Consider the following 25,589-nt stretch of genomic DNA (forward strand, 5'->3'; position numbering starts at 1 on the left):
AGGTCGGGCCGTCGGGGTGAGGTGGCCAGCTGGGGCGGCGGGGCCGCCGCCGCCGTGCTGCCGGCGGATGGCCGATGCGATGGGTTGGCACGTTGCGGCGGGACGGGAAAGCGCGGCGTGGGGTTGCTTGCGGAGCAATCTTGTTTCCTCGTTTGTTGAAAGTGCACGGAACGGGGCGGGAACCTTTTCTGTGTTCGGTCGGCAACAGGCGTGGAACGGGACGGGGGTCGATCCAAGTCAAACTTTTTTGTGGTGCGGCCACCAAAGTCAGTTAAGTGGCTGCCATTGCCATTACCGCCGTGCAACAGGTGCGGGGGACTGGCCAGGTGCCGTGGACGGGTTCCAAGGTTTTACTAATCCAGTAGTAACGTCACTGCTGTTACTGGTACGGATCGAATTTAAAAAAAACATGTGCTTTGGCAGTTTGCAGGCTTTGCAGCCTTGCACACGTTCGATGGAAACGTTTTTCTAGAGAGAATTGCTGCGAGGAGAACGACCGCGATACACGCACGCGGATGGAACGCGACGTGGAGTCACATATTCAAACGATTTCCCTTTCTGCAAGCTTTTTACCGCAATTTTTAACTCTATGTGTTGCAACGGCATGATGACAAGTTGACGCCGGGAAGGGCGAAAGATTAAGCAGAGAAACCGAACGAGTAATGAATAGTGAAAAATCATGACTCTGTGCAGTGGGCACAACACAGCTGTCGTCCTCGTCCGACACAGGCAACAGTTAAGCGAAGAGGGCTAGAGTGCCGAGTGGAGGCTGGTGAGTGCCGAGCGGTGACCCTTGGGCCTTGGCCCTTGCCATGCCTCAGCTCATGCCGGCTCTAGTGCATTTCCTAGCCTTGGACCAGCAAGGCCAAGAGCCAGCATGGGCTGCGACGGAAATGCTCAATTCCTCTTCTTCTGGAAGATTCAGGTCCGGTCCAGTTCATGTTTTTTTTTTCTGATGAATGCGGAGCCTCGTTACCCAGCACACTCCTAACTGGGCCGAATAACGGCCCAAGATATTGCCCCCTTCGGCCCTTTCCTTTTCTTCTACTTTCTCTTCTGACTCCACCAGTATCAGCGAGCTCAAACCGACAGCAACAGCCTTGGTCATCCCCTCCTCCCCAGGGGGTCCTACCTGTCGGCCTCCGAAGTCCACTCGCGCCCCCCGCCATGGCCAGCACAACCGCCTCGCCGCCGCCGGCCGCCGGGGACCACCCCCGCGTTCTCCTCCGCGGTTTGCTCTCCCGCGAGACCTGCAAGGTACTTGCCTCCTCCCCAACTCCCTCTTCCTCTAAAGCTTCTCAGAACCCTAAACCTTAGCTGCACGGCTCGGTCTCCGTCGTTTTGACCGACGCTGTGCGTGCGTGCGTGCGGCAGGAGCTGGAGTTCGTGCACCGGAGCTGCGGCGCCGCCGGGTACCGCCCGTCGGTGGTGTCGACGTCGCTGCCGCACCTGGCAGCCACCGGCTGCGGCCACCTCCTGCTCCCGTTCGTGCCCGTCCGCGAGCGCCTCCGCGACGCCGTGGAGTCCTTCTTCGACTGCCTCTTCGATGTCTTCATCGAGTTCACCGGGCTCATCAGGTGCTCAACTCTCGCGTAACGTGCATGTCTCTTACTACCTACTTGGTTCAATCAGTTTAGCATCAGCATTTGAGTTAATAGGGATGAAAGATCTTGAGCGATGTAAATTTGGGTGCTTATTTGCAGCTATCATAGTTAGGTCAAAATTGGCGTTGCTGTTCACTGAAAATGTGTGGACTGTGATCCAGGCGGTACCAAGTCCCTACTATCATGAAGTGGAAATACCACTGTTGATTTATAGTCTTATATGTTCTGAATTGTATGCGGCATTGGGCAGCGCCAACAATGATTTGATGCTACGTTGATTCATTTGAGCCTTATTGTGATAAATTTTTCAACGCATGATGGTTAATTTTTAATGAGATTGCATAGTTTGCACGTGCATGGCATAAGATATATGCTATAGTTTCACCATATTAAGGGTACATGTAGCTGGCACTATATGTTCCTGATATTGAAACCCTGTCTTTTTGCTATGCAGTTGGTGTAAGGGAGCTTCTATTGGATGGCACAGTGATGATAATAAGCCTTATCTTAGGCAAAGGGCATTCACAGTAAGCACCAAAAATTTTTTTTTAACGCAAAGGACCAATCTTTTTTCTCTTTGGAGTTCCGTCAGTTCAGCGTGGGCCTTTTCCTGTTATATGTTGAATCTGTTCCTATCGATAATCATGGCACACTCTGCTAAAGCGATTAATGTCTGTGTCGTCTGGATCTTCTTCACAATGCTTCAGACTTCCGTCTGGTTTACTTTGTGTGTCAGTGTTTCACCTTGTCTATCACTTGCTCTTTCTTGTCTTATTTCAAAGGCAGTTTGCTACTTGAACAATCATGGAGAGGACTATAAGGGTGGAATTCTGCAATTTCAGGATGGTGATCCTTCCTCTATTGTTCCAGTTGCCGGTGTAAGCAAATCTACTTTTACTTTGATCCCTGTGCAGAATACTTTTCTTATGAAGGACACATATTTGTTTACTGGTAAATTGTCATTGGGTAGTTTGTAAAGTTTTATGAGTTCTTTTTTCCAGGATGTTGTCATCTACACTGCTGATAACCGTAATGTCCATTGTGTAACCGAGGTACATTTTTGTTGTCTGCATTATTTAAATATTTCTTTTTTTTGTTTTTAGTGTATACATGGATGCATATCAACTCTTTCATGAGCTACTGTCAATTGTGAACTTACAGCATTTCATTATCTATAATTATTGAAGCTTTTTTCCTTGTACTTTTTTTTGGTTAAAACTCAATTCTTGGCAACCATGTTGTTATCAACTATTTTTTTCTGATCTTTTTGAAGTTTTTTGCATGCCCTTTCATGTTTACCAACAAATTACAGCGAGTTTTGCCTTACAGGTGACTGAAGGGGAAAGACTCACCCTGACTCTTTGGTTCACTAGAGACCGTGCTTATAATGAGGATCCAAAACTCCTTACTTTTCTCTCTCAGACATCATTGAGCTGTGAACCAACTAAGCAAAAGTTTTATATTCCTATGCCAGCCTCTGATAACATGTATTGGTTTCCCTGTGATCAATCTGGCTTTGACATACGATGTGCTAGAGTGCATGTCCTTGGATTTAGTTTTCACTCAAGCAGTGGAGAATACAGTACATCTGTGCTGCCAACAGAAGATGACCCAGTAGAGTTGCTTGGGAAGCAACTGCGGCTCGGGAGGGGAGATGATGTCTTTGATAAAATATTTTCTAACAGCCTGCATGCTCTTCAGGTATCCTTAATTTTTTGAGTGGCTTCAAAGTCTGCTGTCGAGCAGTATCAATTCATATCAATCTATCAGACATTGACCAACTCTATGCTGCAAGTTTAGGATACACTTATTTTAATGTTATTCTCGGAATGAGGTGTAACCATAGATGCACAATAATGCCATGACAAGTGACATGTTCACATGTCTCTGGTTGTCTTGGAGAATAAGATTATTCCAAATAAATCAATCCTTTTTAAAACCATGTAGACCGAATGGTATTGTTTTAAAGTATTTCAAATGGTCTAATTTCCGTTCTGTTCTGTCATCAATTAGATCTGTCTGTCTTATCTCTTAAATAGGTGGTGCAATTCTACTACTGGAAAGCACCTGAGCTGGCAGCAAGGAGGGAACAAAGTGCCGTTGGTTCAAGAACAGTCCGCTATCCAGTTATAATACATCACTCAAGAGGAACAGAACTACCATTACCATGCAATCACACACTTGCACAAACCATATTTGGATCAGTTAACACTGCAGAGATTGCTTTCAAGTGGAATGATTTTGCATTAGGTGTTGCTATGTGGGAAAATTATTCAGAAGATTTAAAGAAACAGTTGTTGACATTTTTGCCATTCTGGTTGTCCAATGAATCCATTTTCGTCGTTGATTCCTCTGAGTTACAGGTATGTAAGAAATTAAGCAGTGATCTGGACTTATGCTTTCTTTTACATAAAAGAAGTTTAGTCTTGAAATTGTTCTGTTGTATAAATTTCATGCTTAGTGTAGACCCCCTTTTTTAATTTGAGAACAAAATTGGAGTTAGCATGGATGATGGCCCAAATTTACTTGGAAGAACTTCCCTATGACCTGAAGCATTGGCAGGTCATTTGGCTGCCTATTCCTGGAAATAATATCAGCTGCCAAAACTACCATGCACCTCTGTCTTGCTCGCTCATAGAAACACAAGAGAGCACATGGTTCTTAATTTGTGGGTTCTGTAGAAAATATTCTACAGTCCAGTCCTATATAACTTATAAGCATAAGTAGTTCCCAGCAGCTGATATGCCAGAAACAAATGGACCTTGCAGGCTTGCACATTCACATTACATCTCTGCTCCTACTGTAGTAGGAAGTTCGCGGCCACAACATGTTTCTTTGCAGTTGAACAACACGCCCCGTTAAATACTAGCATGTTTTTCCTTTCTAGACCACATATGCCACTTACTACAATGTCTTGTTCAAATTTTACACAGAGAGCTGAACCAATCTAGTTCTCCAATCGTGATTTGGATCTGCCTCATGCTTCAACGATATAGCTGGACGGGAGGTATGCTTTTCTCAAGCTCCACTGGGAATACTGGTACAGTATATTCCCATCAACATCATAAAAGATGAAGTCAGCTTGGTCCTGGTGTAGCTGGAGGGACATGAACCCTTGCCCATCATAAAAGAACTCGAGGCTATCTTGATTTGGCTGGAAGAATCCTCTCCATGCGAGTCACTCCTCGGTCAGGTGTCTTGGCAGTCAGGCAGCAGGGGAGGGAAGGAAGGGAAGGGAACCCAGGGAGAGGTCTGGGGGCGGCGAGGCTGCCTGCCCAGTGGCAATGGGCAAACGGGCGCGGCGTGCGTGAGCGGGGTGGCCCCCACGTCCATCCGGTCCGGTCCGGCCTCATTTCTGATTGCTTTTGCTTGTAGCGTTTGGAAACGTCAAAGCCGTCTTGCTTTTGTGCCAGCCAATGGAATGCCGTAGTGGGGCGCAATGCTGCCATCTCAAAGGGAAAGGTTGGGTGTGCGTAGGACGCTCACCTTTGAAGATGATGGCACGAGCCAATTATAATCTCAAAGGCAGTGACAAATGTTGAAAGTAGCATTGAAGCCACAACATAAACCTAAATATTCCTTCTCTGTGGATAGATGAACCACATACCATACTTCAGAGTAGTTAAGAGCCAGTACATCTCCTCTGTAGACCACTTCCGTTACTTACCACAATATCACATTCAAATTTCACGCAGATGTGGGATTCCTGAACCGATCTCTATTCTCCGTTGGTGATCTGCATCTGCCTCATTCCTCGGTGGCATAGCCGGAGGGCTGGAGGTGGCCTGTTTTCCTCAGGCTCGACCGCGTATATTGGTACAGCACATTCCCATTGACATCATAGAAGGTGAACTCAGCTTGGTTGTGATCGAGCTGGAGGGACATGAACCCTTGCCCATCATAGAAGAACTCAAGGTTGTCTTCGTTGGGCTGGAACACTCCTCTCCATGCTTTCGAACCGCCTCCGCTCGTGAAGTATTGGATTGGGCTGGAACAACAGAAACTTGAGCGTTAGCATTTGGTCATGAGTTACTGCTAAAGATGAGTATGTACCAACAAATCGATGCTAACCTGTTTTTGCTGCTAATATGTTCCAGGCAGTGGTCGTGTCCGTTGATGTAGAAGTCCACGCCGTTGGCCTGCAAAGGGTATGAAACTGTCATCGAGAGATTCCTTTCCATAGAGCTTCTGAAGCTAATAATAGGTATAGTTCTAAGTAACCTGGAGGACTGGAAGAAGTAGCTGCAGAAGCTCCTTGGTGTCACCATGATCACTGACACTCCTCATGGTATGATGGCCCACGGCAACCCTCCACGTTGCTGTTGATTTCTTCATGGCCTCGTCCAGATCCTGTCCACCCACACAACGAAAGAGGTTTGAAATAATTTTGCTTTGAAGCATCATGATGGCCTGTTTATCATTGATGAGCTCATTCAGGATATGCACCTTCAGCAAATTGGCTAAGTATTTTTCTCGAGGCGCCACTCCTCTCCAGTCATAATGATCATCTTTAGGGTGAGTCCAGTACTTGAGTTGAAACGGAGTGGTGTCAACAAAGAAGAAATCCACAATTTCTGGTAAAAAAAAGAATGATATGTTAGCAGTTAGTCCCTTCTTTTTTTTCATCACAGTTTTCACACCTTGTTTGTTCATTGTTTCAGAAAAAAAATACGACTCTGTACCTGCGTTAACAATAAACGACCTCATGCAAATGAATCGGTTGTCGATCTTTTGCAGGACTGGACTCAGCTGTGCAAGCACATCACCCCTGTAGTCATGATTTCCCAGAACTGAAAAGGAAAAATGAAACATGATTGATTCCCACGAGCAAGATGAGTGATGGAAAGCAAAAGCGAAAACAAAAGCTTACCGAGGTACCACGGCTTCTGCAAGCTCTTCGCCGTGTAGATGTTGGTGAAGGATTGCTCGAACGCCTCGTCATCTGTGCCCGTCAGGCCGTTCTCGTAGAAGTTGTCGCCGGTGGATATGACGAAGTCGATGTCGAGCAGCTCCCCAACCTTCCCCATCTACATTGCAAACCACTCAACTCATCATGGAGTACTACTGGCGGTAACTTTTATTGAGTGCACAACAGCTGGCTCCTTAAAAAGAAAGTAGATCGGAGCATGCGCTGCGCCGGCCATTGGGGCATCCACGACTTTTTCTTTGAGTAAAGAAAACTGGAGTGGCAACCGGTGATGGAGACTTGCACTATTCTCATTCCTCCTCCACCCAATCAGAGCAGCCGGCCAATCGGCGGTTACCCTGATAGAGTACTTTGATCAGGATCGTCCGATAGATCCCCTACTTCGATGAACAGTATGACCTTGACCACCAAGATTACAATCCAATCCGATCCTATCTAGAGATAGGATTACTACTGCTCAGAATCGTAAAAGAGTTGCATGTTCTTCTCGATCGATTACTCGAATGTGGCGTACCTGCTCGGCGACCCTAGATTGGTTGTACGTGCCCTTGCGGCCCCAGTCGCCGACGACGAGCAGGCTGAGCGACCCGTCGTTCTTGGCCGGGTGCTCCATCCGGGTCAGCTCCGCGGCGGCCGGCGCGCACAGGGCCGCGGCCAGCAGGGTGAGGGCCGCGGCGGCGGCCATGGCGTCGCTGCCCTTCGCCATCGGCCCCCGCCACTCGAAGCGAACTGAAAAACGAGGTGCCACGACCGGGTCGGGGGCACCGACTGCCAATATATAACAGCAGCAGTTGGGCGCGACGGCAAGTCACCACTCACCACTGCCAGGTCAGTCAGGTTGGGTGTCTTGCCAGCATTGGCGGCGCGGCGCGGGAAGGGATGCGAGGCGGAGAGGGGGTGGCGACTGGCGGAGGCTCCTGCTGTCCCTGTCCGTCCAATGGGGGCGCGTGAACGGGCGAGAAACTGACAACGTAACAAGGCCCCCCACACGCCTGCCAACCATTCCTTCTTTCCGACGATTGCTTGTGGCTCGGAGGCGTCCAGATCGTTCTGCTTTCGTGTCATCCACGCCCAGCGAGCGATGATGCCGTCCGAAATGAGAGTCGGCAATGATGACGCGATCCGTGGGCTGTGCTCGCATTATTGGAGCGATCAGAGGAGTGGGTGAGCTACGCAGCCAAGTGGAGTGATGGGCGCGGCGATAGCCGATGACTTGGATTCGTTCTGACCACCAATTTGCTGGTAGAGAGCTAGCTAGGCTCACTGCATGCAGCTTGGCATTTTTGGCAGTGGCTGCTACGATCCAAGGGTTCCGCTCGAAAGCCCAATCATTCGGGCGCTTTGATTTGATTGGATTTGCTGCCGTGTTTTGCTCCACTGAAAATGTGGACAAACCATGTGCTGATTGTAGCAGGCAGGATAGGGCAGGGTGCACGTGTAACATCCCGGATTTTCCGGAATGTTATCTTAGTGCAAAAATCCTGAATTTCAAAAAAAAAAAAATCGTGTTGTGCCCTAGTTAGAACATAATATAAGGTTAATTTCTCTCTCCCTCGAACTCTTAGTAAATTTAATTGAAATTAAGGACTATTAGATGCTAGTGTGAATATTTGAAGTCCTTTTGAATTTAATTGCAATCTCCTTGTTATAATTGATTGTTGGATTTTCTTGTTTGGCTTTCAATTTTGTGTGCACCAATTGTGTGGAGTTTGAATTTGAATGGGCCACTCAAATTAAAACTCAAACTCTAATACCTCTAACACCCCTTTGGCCCACAGCCCAAGCAAGCCCAGTCGGCCTCACCCGCTCGCGCGCCCTTTCCCTTCTCCCCCGCGAGACGCCTAAACCGGCCCAGCCCACGAGCCACCGCAGCCTAGCTCCCCGTCGCCCCAGCCCGCGCGACACTTCGCCTGCTCCCCTTGACCGGCCGACGCACGGGACCCACTCATCAGCCATTCCCCTCCTTCCTTCTCTCGCAGCGACCAGAAGGTTCCGCTCTGCTCCGCCCCGTCGCCCTGCTCCGACCGCCGCAGCGCCCCGCCTCGCCGCTCCGCCCGCTCTGCCGCCGCCGCTCGCCCCCGCGCGCTTCGCCCCGCCTCGCGTCGCCGCTCGCCCCGCTCCCCGACAGACAAGCGAAACCGCCGCGCCCTGCTTTCCCCAACCGCATCGCCCCTTTTTCCCTTCCGCCGCGGCTCTGCTAGCTCGCGTCACCAGCCTGCGCCGCGCCCCGCCTGTCTCCGCTTCGCGACACGGGAGCGAAACCGTCGCGCCCCCGTGTCAGCCACCAACCCGCGAACCCTAACCCTAGCCCCGTGCCACAGCCGCAGCGGTGCCGCCACGCGTCCCGGCCCGGCCGTCGAGAACCCCGGCCGCAGCCGCTCCCGAACCCTAGCGCTCCCTATAAGTCCGAGGCCGCTTCGCCCCAAACCCTAGAAGCCCCAGCCTCCCTTCCGCCGCCGCCACACGAAGAGGAGGAGGAGGAGGAGCCGGAGCTGCGCAAGGAGGAGAAGGCCGACGCCCCGGAGCTTCACCAGGCCGGCGCCCCGTACGACGACCCCAACGCCGCGGATCTCCCTGCACGGCCTCGACCCACCGGCTCCAACCCGCCACCGCACCGAGCGCCATCTCCCTCAGCCCCGCCGGTGAGCACTGCTGCCGCCGCCCCTTTCCTTTCTTCCTTGCTGCCGGCGTGGGCCATGCGCCGCCGATGAACCATCCGTAGCCGGCCGTAGGACTCCCCACACCCCTCCGGCCGCTGTGCCGTCCTTTCTTGCAGGAGCCCGACGCGCCGCCCTCTGTCCCGCTACCGCCGTCGCCACTCGCCGCCGCGCCGCGTCGCGGACCCGGGTCGCCGGTGCTCCGCGCACGGCACGGCCACGCCGCGGCCCTGGGCAGCCAGGCTCCGCGCGCGTGCGTGCGCACCCACACCGCAAGGCCGAGCCACGTCCAGCCTAGCCACGCCCACGCCACGGCCACGCCGTGCGCGATCACCCCCGCGACGCGACCGCGACGTCGCGTTCGCGTCGCGGCCAAGCCTTTGCGGCATATCCCCGAGCACCTTTCGGGCGCTCTCTCACACGCACACACGCACACACGCACACGCGTCTGCCACACCGGACCCGAGCCCCGCCACACGGGATCCCGCGGAGGCCGACAAGTGGGGCCGCCCTGTCAGAGAAGACGGAGACAGAAGCCACCGGGCCGCGAGGTGGAGAAGGCGAAGCGCAGCCCAGCCAGAGGAGAAGAAGGAGAGAGAGAGGGCCCAGCCCAGGAAGGAGAAGGAGCCGGCCCACGGGAGGATCCAGCCGAGCCACTCTTTCACGCGTAGCCAGCCCGTTCGCCCGAGCCGGCCTGCTGAGCCGCAGGCCGAGCTGCCCCTGTGAACCTAAGCCGAGCCGATGGGCTTCGAGCCGGCCCATCACCTCTTTTGGCCCAAGAACCAAACCGGACCCTTTCTTTGTCTTTTCTTTTCCGGCCCGACCCAAGGGGCCCACCTGCCAGCCTCGTGCTGAGGCTGACCAGTGGGGCCCGACGACCGCTGACCGACCCTTGACCGTTGACCGTTGACCGGTCAACGTTGACCGGTCAACGCTGACGTCAGCAGGGCCCACTGCTGACGTCATCTTCCCGGACCCCCTCTGCTGACGTCATGCTGACGTCAGCATGCCACGTGGCATACCCTGGTGCTACCACGTGTCCCTGTTTTCAGGCCCTCATTTCTGAAAATCTTTTATTAATTTCAGAAATAGGTTTTTCCTTAGAAAATTTATAATAAATTATCCGGACCTCCGAAAATTATGAAACCAGTTTCATAATTCTTCTAAAATCATGAACCACCTGTTAGAATAGGTATTGTGGTGATTTGGATCTTATTTGCAACCTTTTTGTGCACTTTTGCACTTTGGACCCTACTCTTACTCGTATTTACGAATAGGACCCGTCCGCGAGGAGCTGACCGACGACCAGGACTACCCGGAGGCTCAGGAGGACTTCGCGGAGACGCCAGGTTCACGCCCATCTACGAATTGAACTCCTATTAGGCATTTGCTTGTAGATATGCTATTGCTGTATGTGTATATATATATATATATCGAGATAAATCTGCATGGCCTCTTTACGATCCATACTCCTTGTTAACCCATTTTGAAATGTTTATTATATGATATGCCTTGTAAATCCTTGAAAGTGTATGTGTGGGATATGGACGGATAGTCTTGGCGTGTGTGGAGAGGTTCCTATCAGGAGTTGGTGACTAGGGCTTAGCCGGGAGTGGGCGACCTAACTCGATCATGGATCGAGGGCTTGGGGTGTGTATCTTGGCACACCCTACGGAGTACCTGTGGCGGGTACAGTTTTGTTTACGTGTTGAGGTGTTTGGGGCACCCGTTAAGGGTGCAGTTGCGGACCACCGTGGTGGATACGCGTGTGACGAAGATGCCCGCTCCGGCAGATAAGGACCGGGTGAGAGTAACCATGACTTGTGGGACTTTGTAAGCGTGCACACCACTTACCCATTATGAGGGTGGGCCCGGTCCGGACTTAGCAAGCGCGGTACCAAGCCGGTAGGAGGATCGAGTATCGGTGCAGGGGAAGGAGGTGCTGACCTCACGTTCCCCGAGACGCATGGGAGGCTTCACAGTCCCGGGGCGACCTCTCGCGGGAGGATGCGCCCAAGACCCGGGAAAGCCGGATGGTGCCGTGGCTCCTATTTCCGTTTCGTAGACCGGTGTTTCGTATACTAGTCGGCTGATCTCCGGCTAGTGTCGATTCGAGTGGGACCAGGTGTACAACCCCTGCAGGGTGAAAACTATACGTATAGCCGCGTCCTCGGTTATGGACATCCCTACTCTTCTGTTGCTCTTATTAGTTAGTGATACTCATGATCTCTACCTCCCTCTAAATTATTGTCCTGCCAGGGGGCAGTTGAGATGCGAGGAGAGGGAGTCCTCGCATCGACTTGGTGGTGTGGAAGGTGTGTGTGACCGGGAGTCCGGAATGCCGGAAGGGCCCGAGTCGGGAATGGAAGGAGATGTGTATTTATATATATATATATATATTATTGCATGCATAGGGAAACCTCCAGCTTTACCCTTGAACTCTGTTATTCCCATAGTATAGACCACATAAAGCTTACATACGGATGGTGACGTGAACCTATCCCAATCCTTGGGGATAGCCTGGTACGATGCAGGATCCGACCCGGAATTCGACCCCAACGACGACGGATGGTACGACTGAGGCCCGAGCTACGCTCAAGTCGCCTGTGGAGGTGGAACCCGAAGATGGAGGACGGCCGAAGACCTAGCTACCGCTATGCGCTTACTGTTTGTTCGATTTAGCCGAAAGGCTTGTAATAAATTCCGTACTACAGATCCTCTGGATTTATGTAATAATTAAACCCGTGATTGACCTTTTAATGAGTATGACTGTGATATTATGCCTGAAATGAGTTCTGTATGTGATAGCGCTTGATCCAGGTACTATCACGACGATACAGGGAGTCGGATTCCTCGATACGGGAATCCGGTTCATTTCAGTACGTATCTCCGGCCGGTCGATGCCCAGCGATGGGACCCTGGCGCTCCATGGGGCGACGAGACGAGACGGGGCCTCGTGGTTGGATCCCGGCGGCGTTTTCTTGGCCGGACCAGAGCTCACAGCCCGGACAGGTGAGAACTGGCGACGGACGTGAACTGGCAGGATATCTCATATCGCCTCGATTTGGCCTCGTTCGCATGTGCACATTATTTCGTTTTTTAGTCTTGTGGGCCGAGATGTGCATGCAAGATGGTGCTAACGAATGATGATATCGCATTATCTTTCCCCCCCAAAAATGAGACAGACAGACACACAGAAAGGAGTTTCGCCGTCGACGAACAATCTGCAGTTTTGGATAGTGCCAGCGTCGTATTTTACGTGAAGTTTTCTCTTGCTTTTGGAGAAAAAGTTATTTTTTTGCTTGCAATGCTAACCGTGGTCTGACTGACTTGCTGGAGGCAAATGTAAAGCAAATCGCTTGCCAACTCATGAGGAGCAAGAAAGTCTCGCAAGGCCGGCACAAGCTTACAAAGTTACACAGGCGTTGGACAACGCAGAGGGGAAGCATCGACAACACCTACTACCACCACATCGAGAATGACTGAAACCGGACGCCCTTCCCTCCATCCTGCTCACCTTTTGCAAGGTCCGGATCTCCCCAATTTCACATCGCATTTTTGTAAAAATCGATAGCTTGACCAGCCTAATCCTCCGACTGATCCGGTCCGCAACGGTTTCATTCTTCGTCATCGAGATAGGTGGAGGGCTGGGAATGGCCCGTCTTGCGCGAGCTCCACTGGTACAGGCTGTTCCCGGAGACATCGTAAAAGGTGAACTGAGCCTGCTCCTGGTTCAGCTGGAGGGACATGAACCCTTGCCCGTCGTAGAAGAACCGGAGCTTGTCCTTGTTTGGCTGGAACACTCCTCTCCATGCTTTCGAACCGCCGCCGCTCGTGAAGTACTGGATCGGACTGCAACGGCGGGAGCAAGGTCCGCAAGGGTTAAAGCCTGATGATCATGTTGCCATGCAGGTTCTACTCCCAAAAATACTTATGGGGAACTTCAGCTGAAATGATGCTAAACCTGTCTCTGCTGCTAATGTGCTCGAGGCAGTGATCATGCCCGTTGATGTAGAAGTCGGCGCCGTTTTCCTGAATGGATGGAAATTTTCGTCAAAAGATTGTTTCCATGAGCCTTTTGAAACTAGTTTCTGAATTACCTTGAGGACAGGAAGCAGTAGTTTTAGAAGCTCCTTGGTGTCCCCATGGTCACTGACACTCCTCATGGTGTGATGCCCAACAACAATCTTCCACATTGCAGTTGATTTCTGCATAGCCTCATCCAAGTCCTGCATTGCAGAACAAAAAAGTTCAAAACAATTTTGCTTGCAAAAAGAAGGTAGCCCATCAAGCATTGATGACGATTTCGTTCCAAATGCGCACACCTTCAGCAAATTGGCTATGTATTTTCCTCGAGGTGCCACTCCTCTCCAGTCATAGTGATGTTTGCCAGGGTGAGTCCAGTACTTCTTTTGGAATGGAGTGGTGTCAACGAAGAAGAAATCCACAATTTCTGACAAAGATCAGGAACAACGTCAAACATGCAGTCTCGTTTACCTGCCTAAAGTTTTGGCAAATTTGTGATCCTCTCTAGGTTCAAATGAATTACTTTTTTCCGTACCTGCGTTAACAATGAAGGATCTCATGCAAATGAATCTGCTATCGATCTTTCGCAAGACAGGGCTAAGCTGTGCCAGCGCATCGCCCCTGTAATCGTGATTTCCCAGAACTGAAAAAAAAATATGAGGCAGTCTCAGTTCACACAAATTTCATCACCCTTCATGCCAAAATGGTAATAACAAACGCAAATAGTGGACGAACAAGGAAGATTAATCACCTAGGTACCATGGCTTCTGTAAGCTTTGTGCTGTGTAGATGTCAGTGAACGATTCTTCAAATGCTTGGTCATGTACGCCCTTCAGGCCGTTGTCGTAGAAATTGTCCCCGGTGGATATAACAAAGTCGATGCCGAGCTTCTCGCCAACCCTTCCCATCTACATGAAAAGATTGATTAGTATTTTCTCCACTCTCAAGAACCAAACGATATTTGGAGTGTACGTGGTTAACTTGCATTGTGACGATCAAAATTTCAGTTTTTTATTGAAAAACAAACAATCAGGCATCTTTAAATATTTGGATGTGATATAGTAAAATGATTTGTGTATATTCATCGCAAAAATAATATCGTAATATTTGTAGGCTAATAAATTTAAGCATGTATGTTACCATGATAGAAATTAAAGGTGAAAGTTGTTTGTTAAAATTATGCAAATGTCTAAAATTTCAACTCTCCCTCTTCATTGCAGGGACTATTATTGTTTACGGTCAACAAAGTACTAATGTTATCAATAATGAATACCTTCGAGTATGCAAAAGAAAAGAAAAATATTTCTCACCAAATTGGCCAATCAAGTATGACTCGTTTTTTATTATCACAAAAAGAAGAAGAAGAAGTTAGACTTGGTTTCATTGCCAGTTGGTGCCAATGATGACAAGAAAATGCATGAGATTTGATGCCAATGGTGAGGCATGTGGTTCTTAACAAATTTTTGCTTCGTTCCTGGCAGGTCTGATCCATCATCCGTTACGGCGCACGCAGAAGACCAAGTTAGGAGCAGTCTCGGGATGCGCACCCGTAAACACCGATGACCTTTTCAAATTTTATAAGCATAAATACTTGTACGACTAAACAAAGCTGAATCCGCCGCATCTGGCGATCGGAACTACCGAAGTAGGAGACGCGAGGCAGATCCTCCGCTCGCAAATCCAATCAACCATCATCCGCGCGCACAGCAGCAAACTAAAGGTTCTACTAACTACTACTGTGATGAACAGCAGCGACCTTAGGCTTGACGCTAACTACAATCTTTTTTGTTTCTTTCTATGGATGAACAAAGAAACTGGTATGATATGAACAGTGAACAGTCAACAATGGGATCAAGCTAGATGCATGGCAGGAAGCCATGAACAAATAAAGCAGGTGAAAATGCCTCTTACCTGCTCCGCGACCAGTGACTGGTTGTGCGTGCCCCCGCGCCCCCAGTCGCCGACGACGAGCAGGCTGAGCGTGCCGTCGTTCCTGGCCGGGTGCTCCAGCCGGGGCAGCGCGGCCGCCGCCGTGCCGCAGCAGAGCGCGGCCGCGGCCAGGAGCGCCAGCGCCGCGGCCATGCCAGCGCGGGCGTTCGCCATGTACCCCGGGGGCTCGATAGGCCGCTCGCTCGAAGCACGACGACCCGGAAGCTGAGACGAGAGGGGGCCCGGCGCGCCGGCGGATGATATATACCGCCAGGCCGCCAGCACAGACACAGAGGCAGGCAGACGGCGGCGCGCTCCGTCCAGCGGGCCCCGCGCGGCGCCGTTGAGTCGACGCGTTTAGGCTGCGACTTGATCGAGTTCCCGTTGCATTATCGGCGCCGTTGACGTGTTCAGTTTGGGACTCGATCGCATTCGCGTTGCATCATCGGCGCCGTGGAGTGGATGGCACTCGGCTGGCTGGATCAACTTCGATATGAACGTACCTTTTTTTTGGAAAAAAAAAACTTTGATATGAACGGACGGCGACGAACATGGAATGCCAGCTGATGATCCGCTCGTGCTACATGAGATTTAATTTGAGCGAGCTGGTAAGTGTGCACGGCAGGGCTCGGATCGGAGCCGGATCACCAACCAGTCGTTGAGCTGTTGGGGGGCGAGCAGGAACATGGATCGCCATGTGCGAACTGCGCCCAAGCATGCGAGCGTGATCGTAGGGTTTGGGCGCATCCGATCCCCAACCCATGCCGGCACACAACGGCATATTCTCCGGCCAGGTAGGCATCGGCGGCGGCGATAGATGAACCGTGCACGTAGCTTGGTAGAGAAGTGGTTCGAGCTCCAGCCGGTGCTGGTGGGAATAATACCGTGTCCGTGCCCTCCGTGTGCGTGCGGGTGCGGCGTCAGCGGTGCACCCCGGGATGCCTAGGCGACGCGCGCTCCCTGTTGTGGGTGTAAATAATAGCTCGTAGCTGCCCGCTGCCACGTCTGTTCCCTCTCGCCTTTTTCAGGAAACGTTGTGCCGTGCCAGGTTCCGTGCTCGTCGCTGGCATGGTGGTGCGGACATGCGGTTGGGTGCGAATATTCGAGGTACATTTTCGGAGGGGGATCGCTTGATGCGTCGCATATTCCTCGGTGCCGGACCGTGCCGTGCGTCTTCTTTCTTTCTACTCTCCAGAGCATAATTGTTCAGCCTTCAGCGCTACGCGGACGCGAGTCACACGCGACGAGTTATTTGTACACGGCACATGTTAAAATCATGGAGGCTAGTGCACGGTAATAACACGGTCGAGCGTGCGAAAAAAAAAAAGAGTGAAGCGTTTTCAAAGCCAGTGGGCCTCGAACGGGCCGGTGCTCAGGAGTCTAACGGCTTCACTGACTGGGCCGTAAACACGCAAGTTCTCCTGGGCTCTACGAACTCGGCCTGCCCTTGGAGCCTGCGGCGGCAGCGGCGGGAAGAAGAAGAAGACAGACAAACACAGGCGACAACCAGCCCAAGTCCAGCGCGGCAGCGCAGGGCGAGCGCCGAGCGAGAGGGCGGCGCTGGGAGACGCGCGGCCGTGGGAGTTGGGATGCCGGTGCTGAAAAACCGCGTAGAGAGGGGGTAGCGTTCCGGCTTCCGCTGCCTGCCCGTGGCGCCGCTCTCTACCCCCCCAAAACCTCAATCGTTCCATGGGCGCCGCCGGAACCAGGCGCCACGCCATGCGACTCTGCTGATCGTTTCGCCGTCCTCCAACGACGGAATCAAGGTCAGATCGCGTGCTCTGATGCCGAGACCGAACCATCTTCCCGCCCCTCGCCTGGTAATTTTTGCCATTTCTGCTATCCAATGCATTTTTCCTTTCTCGGGCTTTCCCCCCATTTTCATCTAATACTATCCCCATGATATATCGAACCCTGCATAGCTCCCCCGTGTTTGCGTTTGAAGAACAGCAAGGAGGAGCTCCCGGTGTAGTGGGACTATATGCTCCCAATGTCTCTGTCGTCGGTAACTTGGTACGCAATCTGCATTGCCACCACGAGAAACCAGAGTCCAGACTGATTACTGGTCAGTCTGCCAATCTCATTGCCTGACACGATCCGTCAGTTGTGTTAGTCTATCTATACAAGCACATCACAGCCAATCTGACAAGACCAGGGAAAAATGATTAATAGATATATGTCGTTAGCGTATCCATAAAACCGACAAGGCTTCAGGCTTAAATTAACCCGCATGATTAGGTTGGGGGAACTCACTAACTCTGCTCTGTTCCTCCTGCCAGCCCACCAACAAATGATCCCACCGGTGCGAAAACATACCCCCTCACATGAAGTTAGCTTAAGCGTGTAGTTTATGATATGATCTTCCCAACTTTGTATACTCCACATCGCTGTTCCTGTCGCATGGGCCAGGGTCGGCAAGTGCCAAGTCCGTTACTGGCGAAACCTTAGGCGTGTGCAACCAGACAAGCACAATGATCCATCTGATGCCCAACCAAGCCGGCAATAATTCCGGTTGTTAACTAACTTGAATTTGGTTTGTCTTCGCCACCGTACCCTCGCCCTATGAGCTATGACCGGCGGCACCGATCAATGAAAGGGGAAGCTGACGATTTGGTAAAGTAGTGTGGTCACTTACAATGTTAGATCATGTGATGGCTAACAGGGGTAAATTTGGCATTGATCGCAAAAGGAAGTATAAATTTAGTATCTGTATGCTTTGTATCTAACTTCTGTCAGGCATGCATGACACAAGCAATTGGCTCCGGCCAAAACTATTGCCCAAGATGCTAAGCTAGTGATGCAACTTGACTAGTGACATTGACCGCTGGAGTAGCTACACCTCATCCCAGGCCCACGGTGAGCGTAGGGAAGTTGGGATGGCCACAAGAACGTACAGAAAAGTCATGATAGATCCGTATGACAAAATCAGGCAGATTGAGCAAGTAGAAGGTTCAAGAAACACAGGCCATCAGAACTGTGAGCTAAGCCATAGCCTATGTGGCTTTGTGCTCTCCAGAACATATTGAGAGAGTGAGACTGGTGCCCACTGCAAGAACAATTATGCGCATATGTGACTATCAGACGCTGTGGCCTTATGATTCTGAAAATAGTATATTGAAATAGTCCAAGATGTGAAAAACTGAAACACGGCCAACGAAAATTAGCTGATCAGTTAAGGTACTTGAACATTAGGTTATACAGGCTAGACTATGACCGATTTTCAAGATAAGAAATACTGTTGTGGTAACGACTAACAAGTCATGCCAGCGATTGTGATCGAATTCGTTTTTTTGGAATGGCCGACCGTGTTGTTGGGGCATTATTGGGAGCGCATTTTGACCCGGTAGCAATTTGAGCTTCATCGAGAATTGATTCTTGGATTAATGTGAACCCGCTCAATAGCTTTGGCCTAGTTTGTGCCGTGCTGGCTAAAATTTGGATAAGTTAGGGGACGAGGTGGTTAGTTAATCCGTGGTATTTCTTGGGCATTAGTATACGTACAAGTAGAAGTTGTTGGTACTTAACCTTCGATAATTTTCTCTCTGGGAAGATCAAAACAGATATGGTAGGCATCATCACTGGCAACTTGCTGGGTTCTAAATCGATGTTGCTTACTATCTCTTCTGACTAAATACATATTCCAAACCTGGTTAGTTAAGATAACAGGCAGTGGGTTCTTTTATTGACCGCTGAAACACACAGCATAATAGTTTTGTGTCTCTTGATATCACACATGACAAGTTTATTTGCAACTTGCAGTGAGAATATTTGGTAATAGAGAGGATATCTGGCTTCCACAACTCCATGAGTCACTATCATAAATATCTTCGACCTTCTCGGACGTGGATTTTTGGCTTTCTGTGATCCGCTCAAAATGGATTAGTGAAAGCCTAGTCTTTGAGACAGTTTTTATTTGATTTGATTGGATCAGGAAGATTAATACAGTACATCAGTGCGACTACATTTTGGATGAATTCTCGTTCTCTTGAAAGAAACAAATGTAGCAGCATTTTTTTAATAGAGGTGCATCAGCATTTCCGGTAACAGCTAAAGGAAATTTTCTTTCAGAAAACTAAAAGAAATAGCCCCGTTTCTATGAGTCGAGTTACTATTTGTGATGGAAGAAATATGCTTTCCAAATCTTGAGTTGTCTCTGTCTTTGCTGATCAATGTATTACGCAAACACAGTTGTTGCCTGACTTAACTTTCTTCTGCTATTTCTTGCATGCAGGGTCCAATTATCAATAATTTACAGGAACTTTGAGAGACAAGTCAGGGGCATCTTGCAAGCCTTACATGAATGTTTTCTGGTAAGGTTTCTATACCTTATGATGATATGGTGCCTGGCACAATGTGGAGCAGCCTAATTCTAACCTTTGCACACCTAACCATGCAAAATATTGAAAGGTTTTGTGACAATTTCACTGTAAAATCATATACCATGGTCCTTCAGTCAGGGAGAAAACCTGAAAGGTCAGGTACCTATCCTAGTAACAAAAATACTCAAGAGTCATGAAGCAAACAAGTTTCTAACTTACCCACCTATGTTTCAGCTTCCAGAGATAGTATGTCCCTGTTTAATAGTTTCTTTCTCCTGAAATGACTCTCTGTTTAATGGTTAGAGATGCTTCTGCAAGTAATTACCTGAAATGCACAACCTTATTCTCCTAATTCTTGATTCGGTTAAATGGGCTTTCCAATTCATTTGTGCATAAGGGATGCACTTACCTGCTTAAACTGCAACATGACTTAATCATCTATCTACCAAATCTAGAATTTTATTGGCAATACAAGAATATAATAATTATTTATGTGATAACAACACTTTATGCTACATAATACTGAAGTGTATTTCTTTTGGTTAATTATTTGTTCAAAAGCTGCAAAATGGCTATCACAAAAGACACACAGGAGTATCTCGCAGTCTTGGGTACAATGATAGTTCAGAAGCTGACATAAGCATGAAACAATTGCAGAAAGGGAAGATTGATGTATTGGGGTGCTTTGCTCTAGAAAAATGGAATGAGCTTTCGCTGAAATATATAAAAATGGTATTAACGAGGAATCGCCGTACCTATGGGGATCATTATGGCCACTAATGACTCAGCTTTTATGTATTAGTTTACAAAGTTAGTTATATAATCCTGCGTGATCATTGTATAGCTTCTGGCTGCATGTCAAGAATACATTCCCCTTTTCCCACCTGCGCTTGCACCTTTTTCTGTTTCAGACAATGATTGGCCGGCTGAACGACGCTCAACAGGACCAATGGAACAGATGGACAAGAAGGGATAAATGAAGATAGCTCAGGATCAGATGGACGATGCATCGTGTCTGAACTGTAGCTGCTCGTTGCTCTGATGGAAACTCAACCACCACCCTTCAATTTGTGTCCGCAGTATGTCAGGTCAGAATTTTCTATACCTTTTCTAAAAAAAAGTGAAGTCTGAACTTCCATTGGCCATTTGCCTTTTCCAATATTTCTCCGGGGCTAATGTACCATTATGCAACACATTTAGCATTGCAGAATTCAAATTGACGAACATTCCACAAGCTTTAGATGAGTGAGGAAGGATGGAAGGTATATTCCCTGTTCAGATTACTACTGGGGAATGAGCCATGAGTTAGTTACGCAAGGAATATATTTTGATCCACATGAAGGTTCCATACAATCTATTGAGAAGTTTCCCCCTCTGGCCTGGACGGCTGGACCTTCTCTATATGTTTAGATAAGTTGCAGCCTGAAGCCTTTCTGATTGTCATTGTCGAGGAAATACTTTGTCTAATTTCACTTTGCTTTCTTTGTTCAAAATGTGACAGGAACTTGCTATGCAAACAATTGAATCTAAAAGGATGATTTTTTTTAAAACAAAAGGGACAGATAATTCTATAGTGAGCTGCGGTTCTATGATGTATATCCTCGGTGCTATATGATTATCTTTGAAGAGGCGCATGGAATTTTGAATAAAGCCACGACTATAACTGGTTCAAGTTTTTTTTTTCCTGGGCCGTTGAGAGATAGGAACGATTACAAGCTGCAGAGTGCAGTGTTGGTGCACACAGGTATAGCAATGCAGGAGCTTCCACCAAGACACAATAAATAATATAATGGAGGACAAGAGACAAAAGCATAAGCAAATTCGAAAGACGACAAGCAAGGAGGTAGGCTGTGCCATGGGTATTTTTGAAAGGGAGAACAACGCTAAAAAAAGGGTCTTATTAGTAAGCATCATTAGGCCTTTTGGCAATATGCACCCAAAATCCTGCGGGAGTTAGCTGGAATGCAACATCGGAACAGTATCTCAGAATCATATCTAGATCGATATTTTTGTAGACCCTGTACATTGAATCTGCATTGCATCCTATCTGCACATACATACACTTTGTTTTGACCTGCAAAGTCTAGCTCATCATCTGGGAATCATATATCCTATCTTTTTCATCAGTACACTGTATGTGAAGCTAATCTCGGCAGGTGTACACAAGTAAAAGGAATCTTTTTTTGCATGCTAAATTACGGTATATGTATGCACGTAAGTGACGTATTAGTTGATAAAAGAAAACTAACACGGTCAAGTTAAACTTGAGCATTATAGGAAGCAAAAAAAAAAAGATTGTCCGACTACTCTCTGACGAGATGCATGATGTAATATATTCTTTCTATCAAGCATGGAAGATGTGGCGCCCAATAGAGACAAGTTGGTCAAGTGGAACCTGGGCGACATGCAGGCCTCAACCTCCCTATCCCGAGTCTGTGTATACTAGGCTCCAATACTTAAACCACGTGCAAGAAAAATAGTTGTGTGTTTCTCAGAAAGTACAATAATACAGCAGCCAGCCAGTTGGACATACAAAAGACAACAACGTGTTCGCAGCCGTCCACGCAAGACGCAATCTAACTGCTTGCTAAACCGGCCCATATCCACCTGATCGTTCGCTCCTCAATGAACACACAGCTCGATCAGAATCGGAGGATTCACATTTCAGGGGAATAGGGGGTGAGATGACAATGCATCTGCTGGCGCCCAGCTAGTAGCCAACCATAAAGTGGCCAAGGATTGGAATCACCCGATCCCCCTCAGACAAGTCACCCCATCAACGCCGTAATCCCCCACCCTTTGACCGCCTGCAGGTAGCGTTCGAAAGTTGAGAGCCGACTTGGGTTGGGCGGGGTACCCTTTTCCCCCACTGTCACTGCCACCCGCCCCCCTTTTTTCCCATTTCCCTGGCTCGCCACAACGACGGGCGCCACCATGCACCGCACGCGCGCGCCGATCGACATCCATATCCACTCGCACAGTTCGCCGGCCGGCTGCGCGGCCGTGCATGAACACGGGCGGGCCGCGGGAGGCGCCTGCTCCGCCTCCGGCCTCCGCTCCGTAGGCTTTGTCGCCTCGCGCCTTGGCGCGTAGCTCCGCGGCGCCTATTTAAGCCGCCTTTCCCTTCCCCGTCTAACGTTTCCGTCCCCCCCGGCCTCGCTCTGACACCACCGCTCGCTCGCGCGCCTTCGCCCTCTCTCTCCTCTCTCGCCTGTCAGCTCAGCTCCCGGCAGTCATCACCGGTCAGCTCGCGGCCACCCTAGACGACCGCGATCGAGGGCCTACCAGGGCTGCGGCTCCATCCATCGTGCTGCTACCTATCATCAATTCATCATCATCATGCTAGAGAACCAAAAGCAAGCGGAGGTAGGCCACCCGGACGCACGCACGCACGCACTAACGTTCTCCCTGTCTCCTATCCGGTCCCGATTCCATTCTCCGGCTGCTCTTTCTAGCTAGCTCCAGCTCCGATCCGACCGGCCTATGGCACGGTTACGTTCTCCCACATGTAACTGACGCCGCGGTGTGCGCACATGCTTGCTGCTAGGTCCTCTGGCCCAGGCTTGTGGCCAACAAGCTCTTCCGGAAGACCTCCGGCAGCCACGCCTTCGTCGCCGACTTCCCGGTCGCCGATGACGACGCCGCCTTCGACGACGGGGGGTGCAGCCCCGACGCGGACGCCAGCCGCTGCGTCAAGCGGGCGCGGCCGCAGGAGCGGAGCAAGACCCTCAAGTACAAGTACGTGTGCATTCATGTTCGCCGGCTCGGTCACCTGCCGGCCATTCTCGTCTCGTTTATTCGCATACAGGTAGCTGATCGTTGATCCAACTGCTGCAGGCTGTTCGCGAGCACGTGGAACGTGGGCGGCGTGGCGCCGCCGGACGACCTGGACCTGTCGGACTGGCTGGACGCCCGCGACGGGCCCTACGACATCTACGTGCTCGGGTTCCAGGAGGTGGTGCCGCTGCGGCCGCGCAACGTGCTGGGCGCGGACAAGAGCCGCGTCGGGATGCGGTGGATCGAGCTCATCCGCGCCGCGCTGAACCGGTCCGCGGCGTCGTCGTCCTCGCCGAGAGGGGCCGGCGGCGGCGGCGGCGGAGGAGATAGCGGCAGGCAGAAGGTGCACCCGGTGCGCGACGGCGGCGGCGTCGGCGAGCTGGCGCGCGAGTACCGGTGCGTGGTGAGCAAGCAGATGGTGGGCATCCTTCTGACGGTGTGGGTGCGCGCCGACCTCCGGCGCTTCGTCCGGCGCGCCAGCGTCTCGTGCGTGGGGTGCGGCGTCATGGGCTGCCTGGGCAACAAGGGCGCCGTGTCCGTCCGGTTCTGGCTCCACGACACGAGCTTCTGCTTCGTGTGCTGCCACCTCGCGTCGGGCGGGCGCGACGGCGACGAGGCGCACCGCAACGCCGACGCCACGGAGATCCTCGCCCGGACGTCCTTCCCGCGGGGGCACGCCCTCAACTTGCCGCACAAGATTCTAGACCACGAGTAAGTCACCCACTATACTATTATTACTACTACTATACCTGCTGCATCGTATCAGTATCAGTGTCCATGTCCATCCATCCACTAGTGCCATGCCGGCCAGGAAACTGTGCGCTTGCTTTCCCTGGCCACGACCGCAGCACAGTAGGCGCTGACGCTGACACGCACCGCGCGCACGTATGAACGTTGCAGCGGCCGTTTCTCTCTCTCTCTCTTTTTTACCACCATTGACTTGATGAATCGTATTCAACCAACCCGGTAGCTGAACCGTCCACGGGACGGGTAAACCAAAGGGTAGGTCTACGTAGATATCGCCGTATCTGGGATAGATCTCGGTACAAGATGTGCGAAGATAAATATAATGCCACTACCAGTAAGCATACTCATCGATCGTGTTGGCGTAAGTGGTAGCTCACAAGGTTCAAAAGTAATTTAGCCGATCGTGGCAGGTCCGGTCGACCGCCCAACTGCCTGTTTTATATACTGATGATATGCTTACAAAGTATAAAACACACACATCAGCTTGTGCTACTGTAATAGTAAAGCACGTAGTCAAGACAGAGACAGAGCCAAGATCAACCAATGATGAGGCAGGCTCTGACCGGGGTTTGTTTACGCGCTCTCTGTGTGTGTTCGTGCGTGCAGCCGGGTGATCCTGCTGGGGGACCTCAACTACAGGATCTCGCTGCCGGAGGCCAAGACCCGGCTGCTGGTGGAGCGGCGGGACTGGAGGACGCTGCTGGAGAACGACCAGCTGCGCGCCGAGGTGTCGCGCGGCGGCGGCGCGTTCCGGGGCTGGAGCGAGGGCGACATCGCCTTCTGCCCCACCTACAAGTACCACCCCAACTCCGACAACTACTACGGCGGCCGCGCGGCCGCCGGAGGCGGCAGGAAGGGCGAGAAGCGCCGCGCGCCGGCGTGGTGCGACCGCATCCTGTGGCACGGGGCCGGGCTCAGCCAGACGCGCTACGACCGCTTCGAGTCGCGGCTGTCGGACCACCGCCCCGTCCGCGCCGTCTTCACCGTGGAGGTGGACGCGCCCAGGAACCTCAACTCGCTCAGGAGCTTCTTCATGTCCGAGAGGTTCGACAGGGCCAGGAGCCCCGCCGCCGACCGGATGCTCCGGAAGGACGACGTCAACAGCGCCAGGTTCGCCGAGACTCTCTGACACGGACGACGCCAGGCAGCGCCGGTCTGCCTTACTTCGAGGAGAGGGTGGAATCGTCACTCCAATTCTCCAATTGTACACAGGCAAAAGCGGAGACAGAGAGTATATATGATTGTTCAGTTCTGAGTGAGTGTTCATATGATCGTATCTACAGGTAGCTAGGATACAGAGATGTTTTTTTTCCACCCTGTTCCTGACTTTCTGTAACTGCATCTGTACTCTTATTGATCCAATGAGTATTCAGTTGTCTCGAATTTGTACCATGGACAAGCATGCCAAGAGAAATTTGTGGCCCTAAACGAGTGCAATCAATTCTCTTCTTTTATACATCAACAGGTGTAAAAAAACAGGCTATGGACGGCAATTTTGTATTGGGGGGCATTGCTAGTGCCTGCTGCAGCGGGTAGCTTAAGCAAAAGTGTGGTTGCCACAAACACACACACACGCACACACAGGGGGGGGGGGGGAGGGAGA

General features: G+C 50.8%; 5 protein-coding genes and 1 long non-coding RNA gene across 6 annotated transcripts; 4 read left to right on the forward strand and 2 right to left on the reverse strand.

Annotated features, from left to right (window-relative positions):
• The first annotated feature begins 653 nt into the window (after nt 1-653).
• On the forward strand, nt 654-4,757 carry LOC112874620. Its single transcript, XM_025938052.1, has 9 exons — nt 654-693; nt 993-1,257; nt 1,375-1,577; nt 2,059-2,131; nt 2,387-2,482; nt 2,606-2,656; nt 2,934-3,305; nt 3,644-3,967; nt 4,538-4,757. Exons 1-9 carry the CDS (start codon nt 680-682, stop codon nt 4,553-4,555), a joined length of 1,416 nt encoding a protein of 471 aa, XP_025793837.1. The 5' UTR covers nt 654-679; the 3' UTR covers nt 4,556-4,757.
• A 568-nt stretch (nt 4,758-5,325) lies between these two features.
• LOC112874621 (purple acid phosphatase 4-like) lies at nt 5,326-7,270 on the reverse strand. The gene is made up of 7 exons (XM_025938053.1): nt 7,046-7,270; nt 6,475-6,631; nt 6,287-6,394; nt 6,051-6,178; nt 5,826-5,954; nt 5,676-5,743; nt 5,326-5,592 (listed from the first exon to the last, which is right to left on the reverse strand). The coding sequence occupies exons 1-7, from the start codon at nt 7,235-7,237 to the stop codon at nt 5,352-5,354; spliced, it is 1,023 nt and encodes a 340-aa protein (XP_025793838.1). The 5' UTR covers nt 7,238-7,270; the 3' UTR covers nt 5,326-5,351.
• Nucleotides 7,271-7,798: 528 nt separating this feature from the next.
• Nucleotides 7,799-10,511, forward strand: LOC112873364 (predicted GPI-anchored protein 58). The gene is made up of 3 exons (XM_025936334.1): nt 7,799-7,840; nt 8,733-9,173; nt 10,466-10,511. The coding sequence occupies exons 1-3, from the start codon at nt 7,799-7,801 to the stop codon at nt 10,484-10,486; spliced, it is 504 nt and encodes a 167-aa protein (XP_025792119.1). The 3' UTR covers nt 10,487-10,511.
• Nucleotides 10,512-12,499: 1,988 nt separating this feature from the next.
• On the reverse strand, nt 12,500-15,344 carry LOC112875469 (purple acid phosphatase 17-like). Its single transcript, XM_025939334.1, has 7 exons — nt 15,126-15,344; nt 13,966-14,122; nt 13,750-13,857; nt 13,514-13,641; nt 13,289-13,417; nt 13,153-13,220; nt 12,500-13,040 (listed from the first exon to the last, which is right to left on the reverse strand). The coding sequence occupies exons 1-7, from the start codon at nt 15,315-15,317 to the stop codon at nt 12,806-12,808; spliced, it is 1,017 nt and encodes a 338-aa protein (XP_025795119.1). The 5' UTR covers nt 15,318-15,344; the 3' UTR covers nt 12,500-12,805.
• A 4,029-nt stretch (nt 15,345-19,373) lies between these two features.
• LOC112872948 lies at nt 19,374-20,827 on the forward strand. The gene is made up of 3 exons (XR_003224736.1): nt 19,374-19,453; nt 20,374-20,550; nt 20,671-20,827. It is a non-coding gene; the product is annotated as an uncharacterized LOC112872948 (long non-coding RNA).
• A 1,788-nt stretch (nt 20,828-22,615) lies between these two features.
• Nucleotides 22,616-25,252, forward strand: LOC112872946 (type IV inositol polyphosphate 5-phosphatase 9). Its single transcript, XM_025935983.1, has 4 exons — nt 22,616-22,828; nt 23,010-23,200; nt 23,300-23,950; nt 24,593-25,252. The coding sequence occupies exons 1-4, from the start codon at nt 22,802-22,804 to the stop codon at nt 25,113-25,115; spliced, it is 1,392 nt and encodes a 463-aa protein (XP_025791768.1). The 5' UTR covers nt 22,616-22,801; the 3' UTR covers nt 25,116-25,252.
• Nucleotides 25,253-25,589: the final 337 nt, after the last annotated feature.

Source organism: Panicum hallii, chromosome 9 (genome assembly GCF_002211085.1).
Source record: "Panicum hallii strain FIL2 chromosome 9, PHallii_v3.1, whole genome shotgun sequence".
Taxonomy (NCBI): Eukaryota; Viridiplantae; Streptophyta; class Magnoliopsida; order Poales; family Poaceae; genus Panicum; species Panicum hallii.

What these genes read in the sequence shown, in the direction of transcription:
- LOC112875469 (XM_025939334.1), bottom strand. Translation starts at nt 15,317, where the DNA reads ATGGCGAACGCCCGCGCTGGCATGGCCGCGGCGCTGGCGCTCCTGGCC. An exon ending in AGTCACTGGTCGCGGAGCAG is followed by an intron (nt 14,123 to 15,125) that starts GTAAGAGGCATT and finishes CTTTTCATGTAG; the next exon opens with ATGGGAAGGGTTGGCGAGAA. An exon ending in TACTGCTTCCTGTCCTCAAG is followed by an intron (nt 13,221 to 13,288) that starts GTAATTCAGAAA and finishes CCATCCATTCAG; the next exon opens with GAAAACGGCGCCGACTTCTA.
- LOC112874620 (XM_025938052.1), top strand. An exon ending in TTAGGCAAAGGGCATTCACA is followed by an intron (nt 2,132 to 2,386) that starts GTAAGCACCAAA and finishes CTTATTTCAAAG; the next exon opens with GCAGTTTGCTACTTGAACAA. An exon ending in CTATTGTTCCAGTTGCCGGT is followed by an intron (nt 2,483 to 2,605) that starts GTAAGCAAATCT and finishes TCTTTTTTCCAG; the next exon opens with GATGTTGTCATCTACACTGC.
- LOC112874621 (XM_025938053.1), bottom strand. Translation starts at nt 7,237, where the DNA reads ATGGCGAAGGGCAGCGACGCCATGGCCGCCGCCGCGGCCCTCACCCTG. An exon ending in AATCTAGGGTCGCCGAGCAG is followed by an intron (nt 6,632 to 7,045) that starts GTACGCCACATT and finishes TTTGCAATGTAG; the next exon opens with ATGGGGAAGGTTGGGGAGCT. An exon ending in CATATTAGCAGCAAAAACAG is followed by an intron (nt 5,593 to 5,675) that starts GTTAGCATCGAT and finishes CTGTTGTTCCAG; the next exon opens with CCCAATCCAATACTTCACGA.
- LOC112873364 (XM_025936334.1), top strand. Translation starts at nt 7,799, where the DNA reads ATGCAGCTTGGCATTTTTGGCAGTGGCTGCTACGATCCAAGG. An exon ending in GTGGCTGCTACGATCCAAGG is followed by an intron (nt 7,841 to 8,732) that starts GTTCCGCTCGAA and finishes CGGCTCTGCTAG; the next exon opens with CTCGCGTCACCAGCCTGCGC. An exon ending in CATCTCCCTCAGCCCCGCCG is followed by an intron (nt 9,174 to 10,465) that starts GTGAGCACTGCT and finishes ATTTACGAATAG; the next exon opens with GACCCGTCCGCGAGGAGCTG.
- LOC112872946 (XM_025935983.1), top strand. Translation starts at nt 22,802, where the DNA reads ATGCTAGAGAACCAAAAGCAAGCGGAG. An exon ending in AGCAAGACCCTCAAGTACAA is followed by an intron (nt 23,201 to 23,299) that starts GTACGTGTGCAT and finishes CAACTGCTGCAG; the next exon opens with GCTGTTCGCGAGCACGTGGA. An exon ending in CACAAGATTCTAGACCACGA is followed by an intron (nt 23,951 to 24,592) that starts GTAAGTCACCCA and finishes TCGTGCGTGCAG; the next exon opens with CCGGGTGATCCTGCTGGGGG.